This window comes from Schistocerca gregaria, chromosome 3 (genome assembly GCF_023897955.1).
Source record: "Schistocerca gregaria isolate iqSchGreg1 chromosome 3, iqSchGreg1.2, whole genome shotgun sequence".
In the NCBI taxonomy this organism is placed as follows: domain Eukaryota; kingdom Metazoa; phylum Arthropoda; class Insecta; order Orthoptera; family Acrididae; genus Schistocerca; species Schistocerca gregaria.
In genome coordinates, this window is record NC_064922.1 from 522,183,928 (window position 1) to 522,202,498 (window position 18,571).

Below are 18,571 nucleotides of genomic sequence, written 5' to 3' on the forward strand. Positions count from 1 at the left end.
ACATATCTGTGTATTGTACATGTCACAGACGAACTTTAGCTAATTTATGAGTGTCCTCGAGTCTAAGGTGTATCGCAAAAACCCTCACAGTCTTCAAGAACTGCAGCAGAACATTTCGGTTGAGACTGCAGAAATTCCAACACTCTAACTTCCATCCGCCTTCAGAAACTTGCTGACGACGGCCCAAAAGTGCCGAGAGATGTGTGGTGATCACTTTCAACATCTGCTATAGTCAGGCTAGTACTGTATTTACATTACTGTGTTTCTTTGTCCCTGGGACTCTGTTATCGGGACCACTTAATTTTCCCCACCCCTATTAACAATTAAAGTTACATGCAAATAGGAAAAGAAGTTTCGGCACCACGAAATGTGTTCACGTTATTTCGTCCAAAACCTTGGCTTATCTTGGTGGCAACTATTTCTTTCTCGCGTAGTTACTGAAGTACTATCGCCAACGCAATCGAGACTTCGATCTGTCAGCTGGGATTTCTTTTTACAGATAAACTTGGAGGACCTGAGATGTCCATAAGTCGTCTCTGTATGTGTTTTCTAATGGTTTATTTATCTCGTAAAATCGAAGGGTTTTTCACGGCTCCTTCTTAGAGACTGGATTTAAACAGGATTATGAAGATTTATGAAGGACGAAATTTCTTGAAGATTCTTTATCTTTCGTGGATGAATAACTCACAGATCCGTTTAACGTATATTATGCCCGAATCAGAACGTAACGAGTTATTGGCCATCGCTGATCCGTTGGCACGGATACAGCATGAAAGTTAATGTAGTCTGCAGCAGTGACGGCTCTTATCTAACAACGTAGGAGCGGTAGAGCTTCTAGTAGAACCTGTGCACAGGACACCACGAGAGGAGCGAGGCCATCGTGAGGGACGTTGGGTGTGGCTCGAAAGGTATATAAACCCTGGACCCGTGGACTCTGTACCAGTCAGCACCGCCGACGCAACACACACTCACCATGTACAAGCTCGTAAGTAGCTTTAATTTTGCCAATTAAAGACCAGTAAGCTAAAGATGCAATCCTGCTATTGGGTCCAAATCATTTCCGTCACTTTTTCTCGAACTTCGAGGCTTTGTTCTGAAAACTTACAAAAAATTTACGATTTAAAGTATTGGTCATCGGTGGCCACTATTTTGTCCCATCGTTCCGGGAGCATAAAAAAAACCGTGACAGAAGAACTGCGCGTCTTTGGAGGCGATCCATAAACTGATCCAATTTTACACTCCTTCATATGATCGTAGGTGTTGGTCAGCCAGGCCGTGTACCGATGCTCGAAAAAGGTGGTAGTCCCAGGGAACCGTGTTTGGAGAATACTGCAGGTGGGCTAGGACTTGCCATTTCAACGTTTTTAAGTATGTTTGGGCAGGTTTTGCGACATGGTGTTGAGCATTGTCCTGCAGCAAAATCACCTTTTCATATCTATAGCTCTATTGTGGCCTTTTGTCTTTCAATGTTCGGCTCAAGCACGTCAACTTATTTTGATAACGATCTCATGTGATTGTTTCCGTCGGTTTCAGTAGCTTAGAAAACCTTCTAGCTCCCATTGCCATGCCGGTCTCCCAGGTCAGTGGCACCGTTCATGGAGCGTTAAAACTATTCCCTGCACTTTCTTTCACTAATAGGTACCTCATCATAAGCCTACCAGGTATTCTATGAGGCTCAGCTGGATCTCTCTTCAAGTGAAAGCAGAAACTTAAAACTTCTCGCAAGTCACAAGGATTGTGCTCGTAAGTTGATATATTCAATCTAGAATAACTTTATAATGTAATCACAAGTCGACTAATATTCTGATGACGCTATGTTTACAAATGCCTAAGCTTATTGTATGACGCTTACGATCTACCAATTGTACCAGCACTTGCCGCTACTGCCATCTATTGCAAAACGGTGGACATACTCTGTCGTGATTTTCCTTTCCGAGCAGATCCCTTAGTTGGAAGCTACGTAATTTTCAAGTTTCACAAGCGGGGCTTCTCCTTTGTTTGAGTGTATTATACAGAAAGATTTTGCTAAATGGGGATAAACTGCTGGAAACGATCCCTGAGACGATAAATAGCAATAAAGGTCATATGGACATATGGTTGGAAACGCCTTCCGATGGACCTACATCCACTTGAACGTGGAGATAAAGGATCTTTGACAGTGTAGGTTCAGTGATTGACATCACACGTGAGAACACACCAGGGAAGTGGGGAAGTCCTCTCTGTAATAGTGTTTTGGCTTCAGCACCAAGAAGGCAGATAATTGGAGTGCTGTCGTGTAGTGACACATTACGACGCTCTTCGTACCACCAATCACGGGTCTTCCAGTAGGGGAGGCAGGGTCAACCGCAGGAAGTGCAGATTTGCCTCGACTGTGAAACGCTGTGGAAGGATGACCGGTCCCAAGAGGAGGTCGCCAATAATACCAGGCCACACACTGTGGCCGAACCAGTACTGTCAATTTGCTGTCTCCGTATCATGAGGATTCTCTTCAGTCCACATGCGTGTGATGTTAAGTTTGACGATACCGTCCCCCGTGAAGGTTACCTCTGTATACACTGATGGCTCTCGGACTGACCGTGGGGTCAGGTGCGTCTTCGTCATTGGCACCCGTGTCTTTCGATATCTGCTACCGGCACTCTGCTCAGTATATACAGCCGAGCACTTCGCCCTGTATCAGGCCACGGAGTACACACGGCGACACAGCCTTTTCAATTGTGCCGTCTGCTCAGACTCGCTCAGCGCCCTTAAAAATCTATATGCGCTGTACCCCGCCCATCCCTTAGTGCAGCGGGTCCAGGAAATCTGCCACTTACTCACTCTTGGTGGAGCCAGGGTGATGTTTCTGTGGCTTGCTGGTCATGTCGGTCTGCCAGGAAATAAGGCTAAGGCTGCTGACGCTGCTGTCAAGGCTGCAGTCCTCGTATCACAGCACGAGAGTTCCTATATTCCCATATCGGATGATCCTTGTGTTGCCCTCTGTCGGGAGGTAATGTCCCTTTGGCATCGCCAATGGTTCTCGCTTCACGGGAATAAACTCCGGCTTATTAAGCGTCTCCCAGTGGCTTGGACGGCCTCCTCTCGGCCCTCCCTCCGGGAGGAGGTCACTTTAACTAGGCTGCGTATTGGGCACTGCCTTTTAAGCTATCGTCATTTGATAAGTGGCGCTACCCCACCACTTTGTACACATTGCGCCCACGTTTTAACTGTTCGCCACTTCCTGACGGACTGACCATTTTTAACCGTTTACGTTCGCGCTTGGGTTTGCTATCTGAGTTATCGGCCGTTTCAGCAGATGACGCGCGGGCTGTCGACTGCGTTCTACTTTTTATCCGACAAAGTAATATGGCGAAGGCCATTTAATTTTTAGTTTTGGACCTCAGTTTCTGTATGGTATCTTTTTTTAGCCCTTTTTCCACGTGGCTGTTTTTAGCTGTTTTCTATTATGTCAATTGGGATTGACGTGTAGCCATTTTTTAACTCTCTGTCTTCGTGTCCTTTAGTTTTGACTTGGGAGCGTTCGACACCAGTTGCTTTTTGCGCCCTAAAGCAAAACAAAACCAAAACCAATCATCTGTGAATAGGATGAATGACACCAATCTCATCACCTTGGCCTATGCGACGAACCGTGGAAAATATTTCACAAGATCGTCTGGGTTACCTCATTCTCATGAACTACCTGTCTGGCGCTGATACTGAGATCTTTTATCTCTATCTTCAAGTGGGTTCACCTCCCTTGGAAGGCATTTACAGTCGTATGTCCACATGCCCTTTGCTTCTCATTCTCTCAGGGACCAGTTCCCGTAGGTTGTCCTCGTATAACAAACTCATCCTGTATATTTGGTGAGCAATTTGTTCTAATACCGCAAAAGAAGAAAATAGCGCAAGAGAAAACAGTGGCAAATAGACAATCGCTGAATCATTAAAATAAATAATTATAGTTTTTAACGGAATTCGTTACACATTTGAATCCCCTTTGGAGTTTGCAATCTCGCCTATTAAAATATCTTTGTAAATTTGGTTTGAAATATACATCTGCTCTAATTGCAGCTCAGGCAGAGGCGGATCATACAGGCGAGCAGCGGCAATATAGTACAACAGAGCACGCCAGTAAATGGTTGTTACCCGTTTAGCGGGTTAAGTAGCACAATGATAACGATCTTAAACTTATGGGATTCCGCAAATGAAAAATCGGTTTCACTTCTCAGATATCAGACTTCGTACGCATTAAGATGAAGGTACTTTCTTTAACGATAAATCACAAAAACATTTGCTATGTTACACCGAAGAGCAGTGCTTTACCACAGCACTTGACCACACCGACGAACTACTTTCCCAATTAATTATCAGTTCATAACAAATATAATGGTGTTTAAGATTCGTATATCACTACGACATTATTGCCTGGGTCCAAATGAATTCATTATTATTGTTTCAGTATTGCCACATTTATAATCAAAACGAACTCACAATTAGTAGTTAACCAAATGAAAACAAACAAAAGCCACTAACGTAAAGAGAGAGACAGAGAGAGATATTAATCGTATATATCAATTCCATTTTCATACATATTCACATCTTGCTAAGCAAAAAGCCGAAAAATCTAAATATAACAACACTAATTCATACTTCTTTATTGTCTTTCAGCTACGGAATTATATTTTTATTTGAACGAAAGCTTCACAACCAAGTTTAACGACAGTTTCTATCATACTTCTCGATCACTTTCGTTAAAGACTGTTTATAAGTTCTTACGATTTCTTACCAAACGATGTAGATCAATATGCCATCGATTGTTTGTTACTGCAAAAATCTATAGCCACTGACTCTGCTTCTGATCAAGAAGGCAGTGTAGCGCGTGCAGTGGTGATAATAGAACCGCTATGAAGAGTGTTGTGAGAGCAGAGAGTTAAAACACAGGAATCGTCGCCACAAATTTTAGTAGCGGGCGTCGCCATTCCTGAAAGTAAAAATTGTTCCATACGTGGTTAGAACGACACCGCGCTGGTACCTCGACAGGTATTAACCGAGACTGGTTATTTCAAGAAAAATATCTGCGATTTATCACCAGAATCATTCGATTCTTCTCGTCATGTGGTTATTTGAAACCAGCATATGCACCAGCAAGCGGATTGATAGAGGTTTGGCTTTACTTCTTGTGAACATGAAAGTGTGAAGAGGAAAAACGTGAGTTATAAATTTTTTCACAGCAAAATTAGGTGAAACATTAGGTTTCTCTGCAGATGTGAGGAATACCTACCATGTATTACAACCAAAAAATGCTAATGTGGGCAGCCATTTATACATAAATCCATACATATGGATGTATGTATGTCTGTATGTAGGCATGTGTGTTCCACATCTCCCCTTATACCACTGGACCGATTCCAACAAAACTTAGTACGAATACCCGTTACTGTCTGGAAACAATTACTGCGGAGATACGAACCATCTGCCATCGTAGTCGAGGAGATACGTCATCAACAACGAGATGCGTGAAAAACTGCCGCTTGCTAATAAGATACCAGTGCAGTTAAGCCAACTAAAGGAGATCTCTGGCACTTGTCAGTGCTTTCTACATATTTCAGCCGCGAAGCGCAAGCGGAAACTACAGTCTTCTATAGAGCTTTGAAGAAGCCTTGCCATACGGGCTGCCTGTATTCATTTGTACAGTATACATATTGTTTGTACGATGTTTCACAATTTCGGAGGTGTTGTCGCAAGTACATGGAAATGTAATGTTTTCGATACTACACTAGAAGCACGGTTTATTTTTTGTTTTCCTTTTCCAAGAGAAAACTGGCGAAATGAATACCCGGGCAATGCGGGGTTTGTCAGCTAGTATCTAATAACCCCGCAAACGTGCAAACACCAGGTGGCTTGTGCTGTAGCGAGGAAGGAGGGCTTTTCTTTGCCTAGTGTACAGGATATGTCCAGGGCAATGGTACGTACGAAGGACGGTCCCTGAACATGGGAACAATGGTAATGAATGTCACATAATTTATAGGACATATGGAGATAGAAGAGTCCCGACAGTTGCTATGGGATTAGCCTACTTGCTTCGCATATCACTGCAACCACTCATCTAAGGCGATTTTGTATACCTGCGTGTAGTAACGCCTCATTGCTGTCACAGCTAATAAGTGGTATTGTTTTCGATAATGTGGCTTTGGTAATGCCAGCCCCTTTTGCCTTTCGCGGTTGGAAGCTGATGAAATCGCTGGCAGCTGTCGGGGCTCTTGGCTCGCTGTACAGATTGTAGAAGAGAGTGTTCAATTGCCTCCAAATTCCTGGAGGTCAAGTCTGAAGTAAAAGTGCGTCTACTGCTATCGTCCAGAATCGAGGTACTGCGATCTATTGACTAACATTCATCATTTCCCTGGGCCTTTGTCCCACTACACCGCGGGGTCGTCCGTGTTACGATGGATTTGGCGATGTTACTATCGGAGTGTGGCCGGATGCCAATTCCTGTCACCACCCCGCATCCTCCGCGATGTAATTAGTGTAGCCCAGCTGTCTGCATCTAGTGTAAACCACGAAACAGTGCGAACGTTTTCAAGTGTCTGCGAGTCGTGTTACTGATGCGGGACATGGGGACCAGCCCGGTATTCACCTAGTGGGATGTGGAAAATCACCTAAAAACCACATCCAGTCTGGATTCGATCCGGGGCTGGCCCGTCCACCCGAGTCCAGCAAACAGCGCATTAGCACCCTCGGCTAACCTGGCGGGTAACTATTGATCAACATTGTGCCGTAAAATTTGTTTCAAAATGAACCAATCCGTTACGTGGACTTTTGACAGGATTTGTGAGTCATACAGCGACGAGGCGTTAGCATAAAAAAATTCAAAGATGACCAGGGGAACGTGGAAGCTGAATAATGTACGTCGAACAACAATCCATCCCTGGGGAAAAATTGTGAAAACTTATGTACTGTGATCGCTTGATAGGCGTACATTTGATAGCACAAGACAGAACTTCTAGTGAAAACAAATATGTAAAATGATTTGTAAACGCCGTTGATGAGAGGGAAGAAGGTAAGATTTTGTCTAGCGAGCAGAAGCAACACCATGTTACGATTTGCCAAAAATTATTGGATTTCTTTTTATACAGACTGGTAACCACCGACGAAACTTAGATTTTAGAATAAAAAATCAGAAATCAAAAGGTACTACGCTGACACCTAAGCGCTACTTGGCTTCAAATGGCTCTGAGCACTATGCGAGTTAACTTCTGAGGTCATCAGTCGCCTAGAACTTAGAACTAATTAAACCTAACTAACCTAAGGACATCACACACATCCATGCCCGAGGCAGGATTCGAAGCTGCGACCGTAGCGGTCGCTCGGTTCCAGACTGTAGCGCCCAGAACCGCACGGCCACTCCGGCCGGCCGAAGCGCTACTTCTCGACCGAAAACAGACTGCATGATCAAATCATGAACTGATCTGTTGCTCATGGTTTACTTTAACCTAAAAGGTGCTGTCAACAAATAATATGTAACTGCTAACTAAAAAAAAAACGGTCAAATTTATGCCGAATTATTTGAACATTTGAGGCTTCATGTCTACTGGGTCCAAACAAAGATCATCGTTACATCACCATGTGTCCAATCTCGCTTTCCTAAATGTGAACGGGCAGCTGCTAAACAAAATTTGGCTTCCCCTGGCTTCATTATAATCTTCCTCCATTAAGCCCTGCTAGCACATATTCCAGGAATTGAATATTAACCCACTGTACATAATCTTCAACAAATTTGTTACAGTAACTTCAGTCGCTATCCTTATCAGACATGCTGTAGTACGACAAAACACAATGCAGGCTGGAGACAACTAACGTCTCCAAACAACTTCCCAACATTAGTGTTATATGTGACGTAACTCGTGAAGAACGTCAGTAAACACTAATGGAAAACAAATGAATAACTTGCTATCTTGTGATGAAACGAAGAGTGGTTTCTGAATAAACAGCGCCAGTAAATAATTGCTCAGCGATAATTCGCTGACCACTACTATTCACAAGAATTTTTGTAAATGTAACGTATTCCACATAAAGAGGCGAAGAGATCCACAATTGTTCGATTACACTGTAGGTAAAATATCACTGGAAACAATAACTACGGTATAATACCAAGGCTCCAGCACTTGAAGGAGCCTACGGCGAAACAGGCATATAAAACATATAGTAGGAAAAGCAGACGCCAATCTGAGATTTGCTGGGAGAATCTTAAGAAAATGTAATTCGTTAGTGTAACAAGTAGCTTACAAAATACGTCTTCTGTAGATTCTTGAGTTTTGTTCATCAATATCGGACCACTACCAAGTAGGATTAACAGATGAGATCCAAAGAGGTGTGGCAAATATCGTCACAGGATAGTTTAATCAGCGCAAGAGCGTTACGAAGATGATCAATAACCTCCAGTGGTAGATGCTGCAGGAGAACGTTTGTGCGACACGGAGAGGCTAACTGTTGAGCCAGCCGCGGTGACCGAGCGGTTGTAGGCGCTTCAGTCCGGAACCGTGCGACTGCTACGGTCGCAGTTCTAATACTCCTCGGGTATGGATGTGTGTGATGTCCTTAGGTTAGTTAGGTTTAAGTAGTTCTAAGTTCTAGGGGACTCAGATGTTAAGTCGCACAGTGCTCAGACCCATTTGAAGCTTACTATTGAAATTCCGAGAGCGTACTTCCGGGAAACGTCGGACAACATGTAAACATGTAACTTCCCCTCACATATGCGTTGCGAAGGGATCATTACGGTAAAAATAGAAAATTGGAGCTCACATGGAGCTGTACAGAATGTAATTCTTTCCATGCGCCATTTGTAAGTGAAAGGAGTGGGGGGGGGGGGGGGGAGAAGATAAGGTGTCAGAGATACCCGCCGCCACATCACATACCGAAAGGCACCTTATGCAGTACAGATGCATATGTAGAACTCATAGAGTCATTCCAACATGGAAAAAGTAAAGATATTTCCCAATATCGTTCTTGACCAGAATGTATCAATCGCCTGAAATAAACGTTGTTTGCTGCTGAAGTAATATCTTCATTACGTATCGAGTCTGCCAAAGGCAATCATATTGGGTTGATTCAGAAGTTCGTAGCGTTTTTCCACAATATGCGGATAACAGAGACTTTAGTCATCAACAATATATTCTCCTTCACTATTTACAAAAGTCTGCCAAAAATGAGGAAAGTTTTCGATTTCGCAGTTGTAGAAATCACATGATTTTGAGGCGAAAAACTCGTCGAACCAAGTTCGTAGCGCATTTTCATGCGGAAAGGAAGTTTCTTGAAGGTTGTTTGATAGGGAGGGGGAAAGGTGATAAACTGAAGGCGAAAGATCAGGAGAGTAAGGTGGGTGCGGAATGAGTTACCAAACCAACTTATGAATAGTGTTTTTTGTCAGACTAGCAGAATGGAGGCTGGCGTTATCGTGGATTAGCATCTCTCCACGCTGTCTTCTTGGTCGTCGTCCTGGGATTGCGTCTGCAAGACGTCTCACTTGCGAACAATAAGTGTCAGCAGTGATGGTTTCAGCTGGAGGAATCATTTCGTAGTACTCCACACCGTCGCTGTTCCACCAGATGCATAACATTATCTTTTGTAAATGGGCGAATGACTTTGTACGGGTAGTTGATGCTTTGTTTGGGCTCAACCATTCCTTTCTTTACCGTATGTTGGCATGAAGACATCATTTCCCGTTACCAGAAGCGATACAGGATAGGAATGGTCAGCACTGTTCACGAGTCAATTCATGACGAGCAAACAGAATGCACACATGGCCAACCCCTGATTTTTGTGATTTTAGCGTAGAACATGCAGAACCCATACAGCCTATTTTTGAATCTTCCCCACTGCATGTAAATGTGTCACAGTGGTGCACTGATCAGAGTTCATTACATCTGCCAGTAGACCATTGTGGATTAATGCGGTTAAACGATCCTCAGCAAAACCCTATAAGTCTTCCGGTATATGGAGAGTCACTAATGTTAAAACTATCCTCCCTAAAACGAAAAGCCGGCCGGTGTGACCGTGCGGTTCTAGGCACTTCAGTCTGGAACCGCGTGACCGCTGCGGTCGCAGGTTCGAATCCTGCCTCGGGCATGGATGTGTGTGATGTCCTTAGGTTAGTTAAGTTTAAGTAGTTCTAAGTTCTAGGGGACTGATGACCACAGATGTTAAGTCCCATAGTGCTCAGAGCCATTTGAAGCATTTTGAGCCTAAAACGAAAAAAAGCATTTTCTTGCCGTGCTGTGTCCAGTGACATTATCCTCATACACGGCGCAAATGTTTCTAGCTGCCTTCGCTCCTGTCATCCCTCTACTTAACTCAAACAGAAGGATATGCGGAAATGTTCCAATTCCTCCACGTGTCACTCTATTTTCTGGTGTCTACACCTCCACCCACTATTTCTAGATGAAAAAATGCCAAAAACACAGTAACACTGAACTACAAATAAAAACTGATAATCGATAAATAAATCCATAGCAACTGAAATACCAAACTGCAATACAAAACCTCTATGAACGTAATGCACCAACTTACTACGCTACCTGTAGAAATGTCATGAAACGCTATCAGCTGTAAGGAACACGCAGCTTTGCTTCAGTCGACATTACGCCGACGTATGTCGTTTGCTCGCAGGTGATCCTGCCACTGCTGTTCGCCGCGGCGTCTGCCGGCTTCCTGCGAGGCGCAGCCATCGCGCCGGCTGCCATCGCCGCCCCTGCAATCGCGCCTGCTGCCATCGCCGCCCCCGCCATCGCCGCCCCCGTGGCCTTGGCCGCCCCCGCCATCGCTGCCGCCCCCGCTGTGGCTGTGGCTCCCGCTCTGCCTGCCGCCCCGCTGGCTGTTGCTGCCCCTGCCATCGCTGCTCCGGTGTCCTATGCCGCCGCAGCGCCTATCCTCAAGATACATTAGTAAAACCTTGCTGAAGACAGGTTGCATCTTGTACACAAATAAATGACACGACTTTCATAAATCAGTTGCATTTTTCATTTTTGTACTAATCAACTAATTTCTCATAGTGTCATTTAACTGTATCCTCTGTGAAAACCTTCTTGTAAGACCTCTCACAAGGTATTTTACTTTGTAAATAGTACTGTGGTATACATTCACAACTCGCACACACAACACACGCACAACAAATGCACATACTAAATTAAAACTTTTGTCTGTGACAAACTACTGGATGGAACAGTTAAAAGCAGCCCTCCTCCCATTTGAATGCAAATGCAATATGTCGACTCTTCAAGTAGAATAAACAACTACAACAATGGACAGTTTTAAGTAATAATTGATTGTTAGCATTATTTTCTCAGCATTTCAGTTTATTTACATCATATCGCCGGCCGCGATGGTCGTGCGGTTCTAGGCACTTCAGTCCGGAACTGCGTGACTGCTACGGTCGCAGGTTCGAATGCTGCCTCGGACATGGATGTGTGTGATGTCCTTAGGTTAGTTAGGTTTAAGTAGTTCTAAGTTCTAGGGGACTGATGACCTCAGATGTTGAGTCCTATAGTGCTCAGTGCCATTTTTTTCCATTACTTGATGTAGAAATACCTCCATAGTAGAGACAGGCGACCGTTCAGATTTGGCACAACTTTGAAGTATAGGAAGGTCTTGATCGCACAGTTCTTTACTAAGTGTTACGCGATTCAAAATATCATCGCCAAGCTGAAGCTGTGGAATGAAGTGTACAAGAAATTAGTGACAAAAAGTATACGCAAGTGTGCATCTAAGTATTGTAATATACAGTAATTTCAAATAGTATCGTACATTAAAAAATCAAACTTAAGTACAAAGCTCACGGAAGTGGGCATATAGACTGAATACAATACAAATCTCATTTCCTGTAGGCATATTTGACAGTGCCGTGTGCCGCGCGGTCTGGTGCGCTTTGCCACGGTTCCTGCGGTTCCCCCTGTCGAACGGTCGAGTCCTCCCCCCGGCAGGGGTTTGTGTGTTTTATCCTTAGCGTAAGTTAGTTTAAGTAGTGTGTAAGCCTGGGAACCGATGACTTCAGCAGTTAGGTCCCATAGGAACATACCACAAATATCCAAAAACATTGCCGTGTATTACAAATGAACCAGTGTGAAACTGAGTGTGGCAACTGAACTGTCAAAAAGATAAACGAAGGCCAGTAGGTGGCCCCAGCATTGACCATAGAAAGTAAGTCATAGAGTAACTTTACAAACTTCTGTACACTGCAATTAAGTACATGTCAGCACCTCGTTAAAAAATTTGACAAAAAACATTTATGCCACTTTTATGGAAGAGAAACTTATACTAACAGCATGAAAAGTGCGTCATTTGGTAACATGGTAAAAAGCATTACAGTGATAGTCTTCAGTCAATAGTCAAAACAGAAGACAGTTGCAACCAATACATGGTATGGTAGAATAAAAACGTAAAAAAGATATGAGTCTAAGTAAAATATAGGTATGCAGGAATAAATTCACAACCATTTCAAAATAAAATATATATAAGGATCACAAAAGTAGTCAAATTACAAAAGACCAACATGTAATAAATGACATAATAAATCATTTAGTTGAGTACAGATCAGTGGCAATAACTTCAAATGAAAGAACTATTATACGATAAAAGGGGGCACCTTTTTCCCTTTTTTTATATACTCTAACTTAATGTTAGATCGTGTAACTGTCCAGCTGTTATCAGTTTGAAATCATCACAAAAAGAAATGTTACGTGAGTATGACCAACTGTAATCGTTACACTAGTCGAACGAACAATGGTTGACATACAATATAACTGTTTAGGTAAGCCTAGATGACAGTCAACAATATTTCAATTTTTCTTTACTTTATACTGAAAATGTAAAGATATAATATAAGAAGTATACAACAACTCTCTTAATGTAGATGCACGAAGACATGTCTGACGATGAAATTTTGAAATGCGTAACGCTTCATAAAGAACTGTGCGATCAAGATCTTTCTATATTTCAAAGTTGTGTCAGTTTGTTTCATCAGTGAAGTTAGAGGTTTCTCTTTGTGGTCTGTAAAATGACTTTCTTGATAGAAGGAGGAATTCAAGTCGTGGAATCATATGTGACAAACACGTTCGACTAAGGAAACTCACGAAGTTTCCCGGGTCAAGTATCTGGATAGAGGAGTTCCGGCAAAGAGAGCAATACAGAATCCGTATAAAAATTGGTGCATCTACAGATCTGTGCAAAATGCACAACGACAAAGAATTCCTTCAGGTCATACACCAGAAGTTATTGCAGACATTCGCCGAAGAATTATTCAGAGCCCAAACAAGTCTACTCGTTAACTGATTCAACAGGCGCAGGTAAGAAGGAGTTTCCTGTAGATATTGAAAAGTCTTAATTTGAGGCCTACACGGGTGACGGTTGTGCAACAGTTATTGGAGGATAACAGCCGGGAACGTGCAAATTACTGCATGTGTCTTTTAAATAACATCAATAGTGGTTTCTTAGACCCTTTCCATTACATCATGAGTGATGAAGTATGGTTTCATCTTGCCCGTCATGTCAGTTTACAGAACACGAGGTACCGGGCAACTGAGAATCCTAACATTGTGTGTCAGCAACCACCCCATGATGAAAAAATCGGCGTTTGGTGCGCCGTAACAGGAACGCGCATCATTGGACCGATATTGTTTGACACTACCCTCAAATGGAAATTTTTGATTCACTTTGTCCTCAACTCACTGAATGTGAAAGACAATACTGCTTATTCCAGCGAGATGGGGCAACATGCCATACATCAAGATATCCCTGGAACGAGTCCACGCTGTCTTCTCTTACGAACGAACTGTCAGAAACATTTATGAGCACCAAGTTCGCCGGATCTAACAATTTGTGATTTTTTCCTGTGCGAACACTTGAAGGACAATGTCTATGAAACAAATCCATACACGGTACAGGAACTGAAAGACAGTATGAGACGCGAAGTTGGCGCCACCGACATCTGAACTTTATGTGTGGTCCATCTGAATACGTTTAGACGTGCGCAGCTGTGTATTAATGTTGCAGGGATGACTTTCAACATCTTTTATAAATGTACTTTTCACTTTATTTTTCATTGTGAATAGACAGTAAGACAATTTCAGTTCTTCGTTTCTGTAATTTCGCTCGATTTCCTTTATACTTACACGGGCTACTTTTATCTGCGCCGGCCTGTATCTTACTGAACGGTTAACCCTGTTCATGGCGCAGGATACCAGTTGCAGACCGCCTGTCTAACGGCGTCAGGGGCAACAAAAATTTGTCTTTCAATATTTCGCGTGATTAGTACTGGAATTTAAAAATTTGATATCCTATCACGATGTACTTATTAAGAGTTATAATTTTACGTTGAAGGTTGAAAACAAGTCAAATGTAATTCAGCAACTGTCTTGAGGCAGTGCAACTTATGACATTCAAATTAATCACACTATTATTCATACACTATTTGAGAAAGAGAACGCTTGGCGACTCCCAACAAACTCCGGGGATAATTTCAAACCTTTATGAAACTTGCTGTCGCTGACAGCCCCTTCAAAATAATAAAAAGAAAAAAGTTTGTCGTTAACTACATTTTCGCTGTTCATGCAGTAAAACTTCAACATTAGGCACAAAATTTTAGTGTATTACTTATTTACTACTAAGTCACCTCGCAACACATTTTTCAGACAGTATCCACGAATACCTATGAATGTACCTGCAAAATTATAATTCTGCGTCACATAGTTCAGGAGATGCGTGCAAAACTATATTTTGGGTAAAACAACGATCAAATTTCCGAGACTATATTCATCCAATGTTTGATAATGATAACACTTAGCAACTACCAGTAAACTTCTATCGTAATTTCAAACATTTTCTAAGTTTTTCTCACTTCCATGCTTAACATTACATATTTAAGACATTAAATCATTTGTGAAGTAGTCAGACGTCTGAAGCTCTTTCATACATAGGAGTTCGATTCTTTAATGAGTCAGGAGTTGAGGGCAGGCGTTTACTGACTGATAACTTTGTCCCTCAAATAAATGCCCCAGTTGAAGTCAAGGATTTCAGGACGTTTCCTTTGTTATCAGGCGAATGCCAGAACTGTTAATCTCCTTCCAAATATTCCATATTGTGATCCCTTCTGCTCCATTTCGTGCCTGCTGCGATATTTGGCTGATAAGGATCACCAATGTTTAATGACCCGGACCTCTAACAGACATCTCTGCTCTTGGAACAAATAAGTGAGGAAAACAGTATGCATTCGTTACAAAGTAACTAATGTGCTCTGAGGTTCGAAGTACAATTTCATTACTGTCTGGGCCGGCCGCGGTGGTCGAGCGGCTCTAGGCGCTTCAGTCCGGAAGCACGTGGCTGCTGTGGTCGCAGGTTCGAATCCTGCCTCGGGCATGGGTGTGTGTAATGTCTTTAGGTTAGTTAGGTTGAAGTAGTTAGAAGTCTAGGGGACTGATGACCTCAGATGTTAAGTGCCATGTGCTTAGAGCTATTTAACCATTTGAATCATTACTGTCTGAAACGTTTTGTTACTCTCATGTTTCCCTCGCTACTCGTAGTTCGTGCCCATCTTGGGCCAAGTCGCATTGTTTAATTCATTACCCTAGGCTGATACGGGGTAACAGGAACATTTATTCACTTTCTTTTTTCCCGCATGTTTGTACCAACTTGGTAGTTCTCGTATTCCTCCAGTTACTTACTCTCAGCGGAGCATGGCGGTACTGGCATGGAGTAGCGAGTATATATCGTCACTCGCCACGTTTACCTCCCCGCAAGGAGCATCTTCACGTTTCGGATTGAGTCAACCAGCAGTATTCGTAGGCCTCCCAACCCGTCACTCCCAGATACGTTTCACACTCTGCTGTGTCCTGTGTGAATTTAGATGCCGTTGCCGAGCAATTAATGGTGTGAGGGACTCGGGCGTGAGGTGTGCGTCTCCAATTTCAAGTACTTAGTTCGAGCTACCTACGTTTCTTACAGAGTCTTCAGTTCGACAGCAAGATTAAACTTTTATCGAAGTCGAATGGATAGATATGTTCTTTTCCATAGCCACTCGTTATGCTATTCATATGAGTTCACATTACCGATAATGTAATGTATTTTCTAATTTTCTGATTGTGTAGTGGAAAAGACGTACACCGTAGCACCTTTTCAGACAAGAACCAACAAAAATATATCAAAGTGTGATTTGTGATGATAGTAAAAATTTAAAAAAAAAAAAAACGAAGAAAAAAGAACATTGATATATAATGACGTTTAGAAACGAAAGTAGCTAACCAGTAACAAGTATTTTGTAATAAGTATGAGTAGCAACAATATTGAATGTATACTATTCAGATTTTAATAGTTAATTTGTCGGTCCTATTTGTAAATGTAACACCTGGTGTAATGAATCCGCAGACTCAGTGACTGAATATACTGAAAATGTTGGGTACTTCAAAATCAGCTGCTTGTTGTAACCTAGTGGACGTCATTTCACGTAGCGTTCTTGTTGTAGCATTTTCGTTACGCCTTGCGCATCTCCTTCTACAGTTATGAGTTTTAAAACCGAATCATCGTGTTGTAATAGTAGGTTCCTCTAGCTAGACGTGCTTACAACAACGTACTGCCGGCCGCGGTGGTCTCGCGGTTCTAGGCCGGCAGTCTGGAACCGTGCGACTGCTACGGTCGCAGGTTCGAATCCTGCCTCGGGCATGGATGTGTGTGATGTCCTTAGGTTAGTTAGGTTTAAGTAGTTCTAAGTTCTAGGGGACTGATAACCACAGCAGTTGAGTCCCATAGTGCTCAGAGCCAACAACGTACTTTCGACATTCACAATTTTTCACTATCGTTCCCACTTTACAGAGGACCTGAGACACCTTAGGCCCCAATTCACACAGAAATGGTGTGGTGCGAACGCCAGGAACGTGGCACTGTTTTACTTCACCTCCCTGTTAACAGATGAAGCACAGCACACAGAGGTGACGTGGCGGAAACGCACCGCTCATTGGTACACACCACGTTCGAATGGAGCACAAAAGCGACGCGTGGCGGAGATTTCAAGTGGCGCGCTGCTGTTTTTATTAATCTGAATCCATCCTGTTGTTGTTGTTGTTGTTGTGGTCTTCAGTCCAAAGACAGTCCAAGGACAGTCCAGTTCTCCATGCTACTCTGTCCTGTTCAAGCCTCTTCATCTACGAGTAACTACTGCAAACTACATCATTCTAAATCTGCTTAACTGCATTCATCTCGTGGTCTTGAAACACTCTCTATTAAACCCATCGTTACTGACTAATGGATTATAGCCTAAAAGCTTAAAATAGTTTGTCCGTGTGCAACTGATAAAGGCTGATCGGTCAATATTTGCACGGGAGTTGTTTCGTACCAAATCCAATAAAGCTAATTGGGATGTCAGGTAGCAATAATCAGTGTATACTTTGTTATTAATGTTCTATATCTTTTGTCTAAACAGCACGAATAAGGCAGTTACTCCCTTCGTCTGACAAAGTAATAACGGTTAACTCATCACAGGTCACCTATTAATGTCGGTCACACGCCAGTGTTCTTCATGTGGCACTGAATACACAATCGTCACTGCAATCCAAATCGTGGGTGTCCGGCGCGGTTGTCGCGTAATGACGGTGCACAAATGAGCACTTAAACACACCAAAAAATCACTCAAGTAACGCCTTTTGCGTATTTGCTGGAGTTCTGGTCCACGTTTTTGGGTGACCCACACAGCCGTTAAACAATTTTAAACGCGGTCGGCCGTTCTGCCAAAATCCGCCATGCTCGCTTAGCAGCCAACAGATTACTTTCCCGGAGTCTCAACACTGACTACCTACAGCGCACTTTCCACTCTATTATCGATAGTACCTACTGCCACCTGAGCGAGGCAAAGTTATATTGTCCTCAATACGTAAGGAGCGCCGGCCGGAGTGGCCTAGAGGTTCTAGACACTTCAGTCTGGAACCGCGCAACCGCTACGGTCGCAGGTTCGAATCCTGCCTCGGGCATGGATGTGTGTGACGTCCTTAGGTCAGTTAGGTTTAAGTAGTTCTAAGTTCTAGGGGACTGATGACGTCAGCTGTTAAGTCCCATAGTGCTCAGAGCCATTTGAACCATTTGAACGTAAGGGCGGTTGACCCCTTACAGTCTCTCTCTACGATTTTTATTCCCGTGCTTCCCTCCAGTACTAAATCTGTTATCCCTCGATGGCTCAGAGTGTCCTACCAGCTAATCCCTTCTTCTAGTCAGGTTGTACCACATATTTCTCTTCTCCGCATTTCTTTTCAGTAGCTCTTCATTAGTTACGTACTGTTCTTCACTCATCTAATCTTTAGCATTCTTCTGTAGCACCACAGTTCAAAAACATCTGTTTTCTTCTTGTCTAAACTGTTTATCGCCCTTGTTTCACTTCCACTCATGGCTACACTCCATACAAATACTTTCAGAAAGGGCTTCCTGACACTTAAATCTATACTCAATGTTAACATATTTCTCTTCTTCAGAAGCGCTTTTCTTCCCATTGCCAGTTTACATTTTATATCCTCTCTTCGACCATCATCTGTTACTTTGCTTCCCAAATAGCAAAACTCAATAGTACTTC

General features: G+C 42.9%; 1 protein-coding gene across 1 annotated transcript; it reads left to right on the forward strand.

The window, feature by feature from the left end:
• Positions 1-952: 952 nt before the first annotated feature.
• On the forward strand, positions 953-10,978 carry LOC126356344 (cuticle protein 63-like). Its single transcript, XM_050007328.1, has 2 exons — positions 953-985; positions 10,639-10,978. Exons 1-2 carry the CDS (start codon positions 974-976, stop codon positions 10,912-10,914), a joined length of 288 nt encoding a protein of 95 aa, XP_049863285.1. The 5' UTR covers positions 953-973; the 3' UTR covers positions 10,915-10,978.
• Positions 10,979-18,571: the final 7,593 nt, after the last annotated feature.